Raw genomic sequence first — 11841 nt, forward strand, 5'->3', positions numbered from 1 at the left:
TGCGGCGCCCCAACACAAAATGTTATGGCCGTATGTGATTTCAATATGTGCTTTACTTTTGTCATGGCTGGATGGGAAGGAAGTGCTCACGATAGTCGTGTTTTCAAGTTCGCAACCAGAAACTTCAGACATGGATTTCCTCATCCACCTCTGGGTAAATACTATCTGGTTGATGCTGGATATCCATTGCAAAGGGGATATCTGAAGCCCTACCCAGATACGAAGTACCACATTCCGGATTTTGAAAGATCTAGTGGTGTCGCACGAGGCAAAAAAGAGGCTTTTAACAAAAGACACTCTTCATTGCGCGGCGTAATTGAAAGAGCATTCGGAGTGTGGAAGAAGAAATGGGTCATATTACGGGATATGCCGTCATACCCTTTTCCAAAGCAAGTACAAATCGTTGTTGCGACAATGGCGCTACACAATTTCATCCGACGCCACCCTTCCAGATCGGATACGGAGTTTGCCATTGTAGAAGATGATTCAGTTCAAATCCCACCTGAAGCATTTGAATATCATGTGGGACGTTCAATACATGAAGAGTTTGGTTCAGAAGCTGCATGCACTCGAGAGGGTGAAGGTGCATCAGAGATGGCGACCTTAAGAGAACAAATAGCAGATGATATCAGTCGGTCATGATATCAGCAAAGGCATAAAATACATCTTGTCTTGTTTTGTTAGTTTGTGTGTAACGGTTTTGACGCTTGTTTATCACAACAGTATTGGTTTCTACTCTAGTTTAAATGGAAAAAATATTAGTTGTTAATTGAAAAGCAAAAAAACTTTTCATAGAAGGGGCATTTAAAAGGAAAGCACAAATTTCTTATTCAATGCATATCTCACAGCTAAAGTTTCATATTTACACTCGTAGCACTTAAATCATAAATATCACATCAAAAGTAGCATAATTACCACTTTTTAAAATTGAATTACACCTTCTCATGCATAGGTTTATAGTGCCAAAGCACTGTGAATGTAAATATGAAATTCTAGGAGTGAGGTCTGTTAAAACATAAGAATTGTGTGCCTCCTTAATATGAATGGTGATTGAAAACAATGAATGTGATCGACTGAAACAGGCAATAAGTTTTGAATGAGTAAAAAATGAAATCAGAAAGATTTGAATTTTACATATCTAACACCTATAGTTCAATTTTTAAATAAATGTGCATGAGAAGGTGTATTTTACTTTTAAAAGTCTAAATGTATATTGATCCAGCAAGGTCCACAAGATTTCTACACAATTTCACTCGAGAAATATTTCTTATTCCACACTATGATGAGCTGCAGAAATTTTACATTGGCATCTTTTAATGCAGATATTTAGCATTGGCATCCTCTAATATAGTAATTTAAGAGTTCATGATAAGCTCTAGTTGTTAATTTTGAAGGCAATTGTTTGGAATGTCTTAGAGAGGAAATTTGTGATCTCTATTTTTGTTAATTTTCCAGCGTTGCCAAATAGTTCTCCAAAGGTTGGCAAATAGTTATGCAGCGTTGCCATTCTTTAGTTTTTCATCCAATTCTTGTTGAATTAGCTTAATATATATGTACCAGTTACTGCGTATTACATATCTTATTTCCCTTTCATATCTATGCCAATTGAGCTCTTTCTTCAGTAGAATGCAACGGCATTGTGCCTTTTTTTTGGGTTCAGTTGGGAAATTATATCTTTATATTGTCTAACCTATATAGATATTTAGCATTGGTGCAGAAATTTTACGTTGGCATCTTTTAATGCAGATATTTAGTGCAGATCTTTTAATGCGCCTTTTTTTGGGTTCAGTTGGGAAATTATATATTTATATTGTCTAACCTATAGCTAACCTGATTTTTCTTCCAACATAGGATGCTACAGTGGAGCAGTTTTTGGTTTCTTTTTTGTTTTTGCTGGAAGCCTGGAATGTGAAATTCTTTCATTTCTTTCATCTTTGCATTCTTTTCTGTGGAATCAGTCGCAGCTTAGACTGGAGTTTGATTCAAAATTTAGCCTTCGTATAGAAGAAATGTTCCTGAAAGGACGTACTTGTCTACAATAAATTGATCTTTGTTAGTGAGATCTGCTTAGAATGTTTTAGTTGTCCATAAGAGTGGTTGTCAATTCATTCTCTGTGATTAAGCTTCACTGTGCACTTTCCTGCTCCATAATATTTGAGGTTGGAGTTCTCTAATTTGGATCATGCATATTACATAAGAACTCTGTGCTACATGATGCATTAATTCTATTCTATGCAAATCTTTTTTTGCTCTCTTTTATGCTTAGCAAATGTTGATTTCCAAATCATGTTAGTTCATCAATGCATATGTTGGAAACTAGATTTTTTTTTATCGGGCCGTATGCATACATATCACAAAATTCTTCTATATGTACATATCTCACACCTGAACTTTCATATTTACTCAAATATCACTCAAATCTTTAATATCACATAAAAAAATAGCATTATTAAGACTTTTTAAAAGTGAAATTCAGCTTTTCATGCATTGGTTTAAAACATCGAGTGCTATGTATGTAAATATAAAGTTTAGGAGTGTGATATTTAAATACATAAGAACTGTGTGCTGCGTATGTAGATCTCAATGCGGTCTAATTCTCTGTAATTCACAACCAATTGCTGTGCCTCAGTAATAATGTAAAGTTAACATTATCAGGTATTTAAATACATAAGAACTGTGTGCTGCGTATGTAGATCTCAATGCGGTCTAATTCTCTGTAATTCACAACCAATTGCTGTGCCTCAGTAATAATGTAAAATTACAAATTTTAATTTGGAGGATTCTCATGTTTAGGTGTTAGATATGTAAGTACAGTAGAATTGGGTGCTATGCATGTAAATTTTCATCATTGAACTACTATGCTCTGCTCCAGAAAAGATTCCAGGTCATTCACGCAGAATAATAATTTCTTAGGCATTGACTGGGAGGGCTAGTACATGCATCCAGTTCCTCATTAAGGATGGTTTTTATGAATAAATTTCATTCTCATAACCTTATTACATACGACCAATCTGTAATGAAATTAAACTCATAACCAGAATCTATTTTGTTGATTGGCAATTTCTGGTCATCCTATTTCCTACTTCTGTATTTTAATTAACAGTCATTTCAGTTTTTAGACAGGAGTTATGAAATTATGATAAGAAAACGTTACAAAATATGGGCTCTTATTATACTTTGTAGTAGTATGTGTAGGTTCATATGACTTTTGTATGTGTAACATATTCGTTTGATGTGATCAGATATGTTTTAGTTATATAAATATAAATGATCTTTTTGGTATTTTCTGCTCTCAACACTGATCTTTAGTTTTGTTGAGAAAAAAACAAATTCTGCTGCACAAATTATTCATTTAATTATAATAAAAATTCGAAATAAGCTGTTTATAAAACACACTAACCAAACAACCAAACTGCTTATTCAGAACAGGGGCAGAATGGTCAATTTTTCAGAATCAGCTATTTTTCATAAGCGCCAACCAAACAACCAGACAGCTTATCCGGATCAGCTGATCATCAGCAGATTATCAGGATAAGCTGCTTATCAGCAGAAGCTGGATAAGCTGCAGCTGCCCCAAACAGACTCTGAGTCTTTGCGTGGTGCCACCCAAACTGACGCATTGGGATAGAATATTAGCCATGTGGTTTTCCTCATGACCCACATGTTCTACTCGAAAGTTTTTGAATCTCTTGATCCCTTTTTTTGCCTTGGAAAAGTACTTAGTCAATTGTGCATCTCAGACCTCAAATTCCCCGTTAACTTGATTGATCATCAATAGGGAGTCCAACTTCTCTAGCAAATCCGCAAGCGCCTATCTCATAAGCCCAACGATCAACGCCTCATACTCTGCTTAGTTATTGGTAACCTTGAACTCTACTAAGACGGATTGATAGACATGCTCTCCGGTCGGATTGCTCAGTTTTTGTCTCAGTCGGCAATCACCTGTTTGTACGCCCCGGCGACGTGCAAGATCCAGGTTTTGTCGTTGGTTGTGTTTCCTTTGCATGGTTCTGCTGCCACGAAGAAGTCTGCTAAGAAATCAGTGATCGCCTGCACCTTGATGGCTGCCCGAGGTACATACCTGATGTCATATTTGCTTAGTCCCACCGCCCACTTTAACAACTTACCAGAATGTTTCGATTGAGTGCACTCACGGACTTCAACGAGTGATCCATGAAGACTCGAATCTGATGCGCCTTAAAATATGGCTGGAGCCTGCGAGAAGAAATAATCAATACAAATGTTAGTTTCTCCATAATCGGGTTCTTGGTTTTGGTGCCTTGGAGAACCTAGGTAGTGTAATACACCGGGAATTGTTTTTTTGCATCTTCTCTGACCAAAATTGAGTTGACCGCCCCTCATCTGACTCCTAGTATTGTGGCAACTCTTCTGCCGGTTTCGGACTTTGGAGTAGCGGTGTAATGCTAGGGTGTCTTTTAGGCTTTTGAATGTTGACTCACAATCGGCTGTTCTTTGAAAATGTTGATTTTTTTCATAGTGCCGTGAAGAATGCCATGCATTTGTCGCCAGACTTTGAAATGAAGCGCTAAGTCCCTCTACTTGTCCGATTAGCTTTTGTATTTTTTTAGTATTCCGAGGGGAAGACATGTCCAAGATTGCTCGAACCTTCTCTAGATTGGATTTTAACCAGTTGGCTGTCAGCAGAAAGCCAAGGAATTTTCCGATCGATGCCCCAAAGGTACATTTAGAAGGATTTTGCTTCATGTTGAATTTCGTAAGGGTTTTAAAAGTTTCTCTTAGCTCTTTTATATGTTGTTCGGTCGATTTAATCTTTACTAAGACATCATCCACATACACCTCAATATTTTTCTTTTCTGATTCAAAAAAATTACATCCATGAGGCATTGGTACGTCGCCCAACATTTTTTAGCTCGAAGGGCATTACACTCATACAAAACACTTCTGCATGGCAATGATGGAGGTTTATTCTACGTCAGTCGGATGAATGTTTATTTGATGGTAGCTTGAGAATGCGTTGAAGCTCATTAATGTGTAACCGACCACTACATCCACCAGAGTGTCGATCATTGGTAGGGGGTAGTTATCTTTCGGACACAGTATTGAGATTAGTGAAGTCGACACACATTCTCCTTTTGTCGTTGGGCTTCCGCACCATTACTATTTTTACGAGCCAGGTGGGAAACTGCACCTCTCGGATGTGGCTTGCCTCCCTTAGATTCTGAACTTTTGCTGCTTTGCTTCGACCAAAGTTCTTGCAGTTGATCGGAGTTTCTGTTGCGCTGGTTGAGTGAACAAGCCTATATGGAACCGATGATTTGCTACGTCAATCAGAATTATAGTCATCTCCACGACTGTCCATGCGAAGACATCCCAGTGTGCGTGGAGAGTTTGTATCAGTAGGTCTCTGTGTACTGCATCAAATTCACAGTTTGCACGGAGTGTTCAATCACTAGTCATCGACCAAAGATCACATTCCAAGTCGGTGGAGATTCCACCACTAGAAAGTTCTCCGTGTTGGTGAACTGTTTTTCTCACTCCCCCCAACGCGACGGTCAACACAACTATGCCCAAAGCTTCTTTTCGCAAGAGCAAGGATTGTCAATCGACCGACTGTCGGGGGCTCGATCGCCTTTCGACCTCTTCCCGTCATCTCGACCCTTTCGCTTAAGCGATCAACAGTCGGACGACTTCAATTTGGTTTCTGAGGAGTCTATAAGGTCTTCCTCTGCCACAATGTGGCCATTAGCCAACTCCTAGACTTCCACGATGGTTATTGGTTTTTGTAGGTTCAGGTCTTACCTGAATCACTTGCTACAGATTCCCTGCTTCAGAGCGGTCCGAGGGATGAGCGGTTCCAGGTTTTATACCTCCAACAATTCTTTCTAGAAGCGAGTGATATAATATCACAAGTTTTTGTTCTCTCCCTACTTGATCTGGAGTAGAGTTTCTATATCCTTCATTGGCTTCTGCACATTAGCAAAATGTGCTAGGAAGAGCTTTCGGAACTCGAAGAAGGATGGGATGATTCCATCTGAGTAGTTGTTAAACCACCAGAGCACGACCTCTTCAACATTTTAAAAAAAAGCCGACATTTCATGGCGTCATCGATCTGCAGGACTCCAACCGATTACTCGAAAGAAGCTAAATGGTCGGCTGGGTCACTCTTCCTTTTATAAAGATCGAAGTGAGGAATTCTCAGCTTCGCCAGGGGTACGGTTTCCCAGGATTTTGCGGGAGAAAGCGTTGCCTGCAGCTGGCCTGGTGAGTTCTCCCACTCGGTCGGCCCGATGTTGGACAACCGGTGTAGATGTTGCATTGTTTGCCAGTTGAGAGTCCCTCGGCCCTTCAATTGGTCGACCACCTGCTTGACCATTGGGCATTGGCGGATCGTCGAGGTGAGCTCTATGGGGATGAGTTCTCCGAGACTCTCCCTCCAAGGGCGGCGTTTGGTTGTTTTGTTGAGTCATGTTTGCCCGAAGATTCTCAAACCGGTTCGTTATTTCCGCTCGCAACGCTTTGACCTCCTTCTGTATGTCGCGACGCAACGTCTCTCTATTGAATTCTATAGATTCATGTTTCTCTGTGAGGATTCTCCATCGTAATTTGCTCTGCTTCTTGTTTGTGGCATGTTCACGCTCACTGCACCCCATTTTCGGGTGTTGAATCCCAAATTGTCTTTTGCGAACACACGTCCCATGAGTTAGAGCTGAGCGAAGGAGAGAGAGAGAGAGAGCGCAGTGCAGGCAGAATTATGTGGAGAGGAGTTGAGGGAAGAAGTTCCTTTATTCATCGCTAGGCTCCCTATTTATAGGTGCCTGCTTACGTAGTTATGAAAATGGGGGACAGTTATGGAAATTGTCTTTAATACAATTAATGTGCTAAGTAATACCAGATTTACATTATAATTGGAATGTGGTACAACAACGATTGGTGGATCACCGTCGTTCTTTGGCTCGGTTGGCCGAAGAGACAGGCCGCTTAATCGTCACTTCTGTCGAGGTAGATCAGTCAGCTAGTCGCTATCGGTCAGCCTTTTAGGAAGCCTCGGCAGTTGGATCTGTAAAGAAGTTCGCTGGCTGGATCCATCAGTACTGAAGGTTGATTGACTTAATCGAGTTGTTGGTCTTCAGATGACTGGTTCGGATCAAGCTCCTTGAACTTCAATGCTTTGATTGTTGAGTCATCATCTTTAGTCGTCGGATCGCTTTGTGATTCGTGCTAAAAATTTCGGCGCATACACCACAGTTGCTTTCCTACATGCTTACAACCGCGAGTATACCGCGATGGTATTGATCAGGATAAAGGAGGCGACAATGAGGGTTTTGAGTGAAGAGGATGTGACGATAAGAGCGTCACTTAACTAGGGTTGTTAAGGATTCGATTTTGAGCCGATCTGAGGTCGGATCAAATTTTTCTCAAAAAATTCGATCCAAAGTTTTAGCTAGTAGGTCGACTTGTTTATTTTGATTCAATCTCAATTCGAGCTAAAATTGGAATCGATTTTCAAGTGATAAACGATATTTGAACTAAATTCTCTAAATTCACAGTCTTAAAATCACTAGGGCTGTTAATCATTCGATTTTGAGCCGAGCTTGGATCGAACCAAAAAAACTCAATCCAAAATTTTGGCTTGTAGCTCCGCTCATTTATTTCGATCCGAGCCAAAATTCGAATATTTCGATCCGAGCCCCGCTCATTTATTTCGATCCGAGCCAAAATTCGAATCAATTTTCAAGCAATTAACAATCTTCGAGCTAAATTCAGAGCCCTAAGCTCAACGGTTGGAGCAGGGAGGAGAAAATTTCTTATGACTCTCCGTGCAGTTTTTCTAGTGCATGCGTTTTCTAGTAAATAAGTGCAGGAAAGGTTAGGATACTCTTGAGGGAGCAGCAGGTCAGGGTTTTTTTTTTTTTTTTGGTCAACAGTGATATGTATGTAAAAATTTAAGTTTAGATGTTAGGTATTAAGTACATGAGAATTGAGTGCTAGTATTTAATTCTTCCTTTTTTTTAGTGTTCAACTAAAACACTTAAAAAATAAAATATACTTGCGAGCTGATTTTAAAATATGGACTACATGCAAACTCAGTTTTATCTCAATAGAAAAAAAAAATTAAATAATTCAATTTGAACAGTGGTGTGGGGCCTCTCTTAGTAGACCACACTTTTTGGATGATGATGTGGAAGCCAATAGCTGCCTGGGCAACAGAGCACATGGTGCTCAGCAACTTTTTTCCCTTTTTTTTTCTGTTATTTCAACGCTTCTATTCTACTTATAACTCTTTAAAAACTCTATATTATGAATAATTAATTTGCTTACCCCAACCGCCAGATTGAGAGAAGATAGTGAAGTTACGCTGGAAATCCTCAGTCTGTAAGTCTTGTTTGGGTGGACTTGGAGCACAACAGGAGCGCACTGCTTATTTGTAATTTTATATGAGCTTGTTCCTTCAGTGAGGTGCGCTGCAAGAGAGCAGTTGTATTGGCCTCTGCCATTGATCAATATCGCCTGCAGCCATAAGAATTAATTCAAAAATAGCTTGTTAAACTCTACCATGAAGAGATTTTATTTATTTATTTATTTTATTATCTCTCCCCTCCTCTTTCCATTTTCTTATCTTTTGTAGTTATTGAAAGTTGATGTTATTTGCCATAGTGTCTCTGAAGATAACAACTAAAGCTTACAATAGAAATCTTTAGAAGGTACATGGTAAAGTTGCTCTTTCTTTTTATAATAACTAGAAAACATTATGGGGCCATTTGGGATCACTTTTGTTTCATATTTTCTATTTGTTTTGTTTTTGTCTTGTTTTGTTTTATTTATATTTTGATTTAAAACAAAACATGTTTGGTTATTTAATTAAAGTTATGACTGTTTTTAAAAACTCTTAAAACACCTTAATGTTGTTTAAGTGTTTCGAAAAATATGTTAATTTATTTTTATAACTAAATAAATAAAAACACGAAAAAAGCATACCAAACAATTATGTTAAAAAAAAAACAAACACAAGCAAAAAACAAAATTTTTGTGTGAAGTTACATGAGTGCTCCATTTCCTTCAATGGTTTTATTATTTTTTTTTTTTATCACAGCCTATCCTTATTGCCATGTAAGATGTGATTAGTAATTATAAGTGCATAATCACCCCGTGATATTCTCATTATTGTGCTCTTTTTAGCAGAATGGTCCCTAGCTCTAAGTAATTATAAGCTTTCCATGCTTACTTGCGGTTCTCCAACCCAACGAAAGGGTATGGAGGAGAGGCCCAACATCTGGGCGTGGACGCTTTCGTGCCACCAGTCGCTTAAGAGGACATTGTGCTCCCCATCATAGTAGAAGGGCTCTTCCTCGCCGTCCGCCACGTCCACTATGAGCGAGCCATAGAGCCCTGCCGACCTCTGCATGCCGTAGTGCCCGTGGTAGAAGTATGTTCCAGCCTATACATGCTTTTTTTTATTAATTTAATTATAGTTGTAATTAATGAATGAAGGGAAATTTACATACATAGCATACAATTCTTATGTATTTACACTTCTGACACTTAACTTCATATTTTCGTACATAACACTTTGGTGCCTTAAATCTATGCATGAAAATGTATATTTCATGTTTAAAAAGTGGTAATAGTATTATTTTTATTGTGATATTAAAAATTTGTGTGTTGTCTGTAACTATGAAAGTTTAGGTGTTAGTATAGATATGTAAATACATTAGAATTTTGTGCTATGTATGTAAAGTTTTCATGACTGAATTATTCTATTACCTTGTCTACTTGAAATCTATATACAAAAGTTTCATCCGGGTTGATTGCACACTGTGATATTGATGCTGTTCCGTCGGCCCAAGGTGTTCCAAGCTGAAAACATCATTGGTAAAGCTGAAAAACTATAGTTTTACTTTTTTAAATTAGTGGCAGGTTGGTGAGATTTTCTTTTATAGTGGCTGCGTTAGTTGTAATGAGAATGTCAAAAGAAAGAAAAAGAGCTAGCTTCAGGAGAAGACTTTCATGGCACAGATATTGTTTAGTCTCTTGAAAATGACATCTTTAAACAAAATTCTATGCCGATGTTCTAAGGACACCCTAACTCTCTGCTGCTAATGCAATGATCTACTTATTTAAATGCTAGAAAAATAAAAAAACATTTATTGTACATATAAAAATGGTAGAAACATAGAATAGCTTATATTGTAGTTAAAACTTCGATTCTTCAATCATAAGAGAATGTAATTTTCAGATTAGCTGAAGCAGTCAGCTTATTGGTTTTCCAAAGTATCAGGGTTTTTTATAAAATATAAAAATATAAAAATAAAAAGAAGCAGGGTTTGACTCCAACCTATAAATTTCTTCAATTTGAGCGTTCATGTAGTTTCTGTATGTAATCTTTTTTTTCTTAAATCTAATCTTGTGCCATCCTTATCTATATTTCTTCTTCTTCCTTTTTGTAAATAACATACCCTATGACCTCTTCACAATCAATAAAATATTTGAGAAAATTTTTTATTCTTACAAATCTATAAAATTTTGTATATATTATTCGAGCATTAACAAAGATCACAAGTGAGGCAAGCATATTCATTTAAACCACATAACCATACTTGCTTGACACCATGCCAGTGGATGACGACGCCTTCGGTGGGCAGGCTGTTCTTAAGCTCGACAACTATCGTGTCCCCCGCCTTTGCACGGATAGTCGGCCCAGGAAAGAACCCATTGATTCCCATCATCATCTTCTCCTCGCAGTCTGGCGACCAATAAATATATGCCACCTCAAACTTATAATGCCTCACCTTCACAGCCATAGACTCCTCCATGTTAGCAGCCATGGCGCAGCCAATGAGCAGGTATAAAAGAAGCCTCTTCCCCATACTCAACTCTTATCTTAAGCTGAAGAGCATTGGAAGCTTAGTGGAGTATTTATAGTGCAGAATGATCTCCTGAAGAAAGGAGGTATGGTTATTTCTTCGCAAAATAAGGCTTTTTTCTTTTCTTTTTAGCATTTATTTTGCTATGTGCTCAACTTTTGTGCATAGGTGGTACATATGTTTTTCGTTTTTGCATATATTTCTTTTTCTTAAGCATGTTGATTTGAGCCGTTTATTTTCAAAATGACCATATATGTACTGAATCCAACGGCTATGCTGAAATATAATATTAGGAAATATGTAGGCATAACGCACTTCAAAAGCTCTCATCGATATAGAATCTGAAAAGAAATTGGTTTACCAAACCCATACATTTCTAAGATGGTTTTATGGATAATCACATGACCATTTTCTCTTTAGGCCTTCTTCCTGGATCATTATATGCCAAAATTAACGATTTTAATTTTGGGGCATTTACATACATACCACTCAATACTTTTGTATTTATATATCTAACATCTATATTTTAATTTTATGTTTGTATCACCCAAAATTTTCATTTCACATAAAAAATATCAATTTTTTAACTTTTAAAAAGGTGAAATGCACCTTTTCATGCCTATGTAAGGTGGCTTATATGTGTTATATATGTAAATACAAAGGAATTGTGTGGTATATATATATAAGTAAATCTTTCTTTTGTTTTTTTATTTTTTTATTTTGGTCCGTGTGTGTGTGCTCCACGTCTCGACTCATTGGTGCGGCCTCTGACGTAAGTCCCTCGGGTCGGGGGTTCGAATCCCGTGGCGTGGGCTCTTCGGATCAATTAAAGCACACATGGGTTTCAACCCAAATAGGGAAGTGTTATTTGGTGCCCGTTGGACCAAATACCGATTCTCTTTTTTTTTATATATATATATATATATATATATATATATTCCATTTTTAATAACTAATAAAGCATCTTCAGTAGGAGCCAACCAATGCTTATGTGGTA

General features: G+C 37.7%; 1 protein-coding gene across 2 annotated transcripts in view; it reads right to left on the minus strand.

Annotated features, from left to right (window-relative positions):
- LOC110020259 (L-ascorbate oxidase-like) overlaps positions 1 to 11327 on the minus strand; it is a 33261-nt gene extending 21934 nt beyond the window's left edge. Inside the window, exons 1-4 of one of the 2 annotated variants that reach the window (XM_020718298.1) lie at positions 10578 to 11327; positions 9754 to 9837; positions 9206 to 9406; positions 8302 to 8490 (exon numbers count right to left, since the gene is read on the minus strand). In XM_020718298.1, the coding sequence (XP_020573957.1) occupies positions 8302 to 8490; positions 9206 to 9406; positions 9754 to 9837; positions 10578 to 10847 (744 nt within the window). In that variant the 5' untranslated portion in view covers positions 10848 to 11327. Of the gene's footprint in view, positions 1 to 8301; positions 8491 to 9205; positions 9419 to 9744; positions 9838 to 10577 lie in introns of both variants that reach the window. The other variant, XM_020718297.1, reaches the window with a different exon arrangement.
- Positions 11328 to 11841: the final 514 nt, after the last annotated feature.

The sequence above is a fragment of the Phalaenopsis equestris genome, unplaced genomic scaffold, assembly GCF_001263595.1.
Source record: "Phalaenopsis equestris unplaced genomic scaffold, ASM126359v1 Scaffold000094, whole genome shotgun sequence".
Taxonomy (NCBI): Eukaryota; Viridiplantae; Streptophyta; class Magnoliopsida; order Asparagales; family Orchidaceae; genus Phalaenopsis; species Phalaenopsis equestris.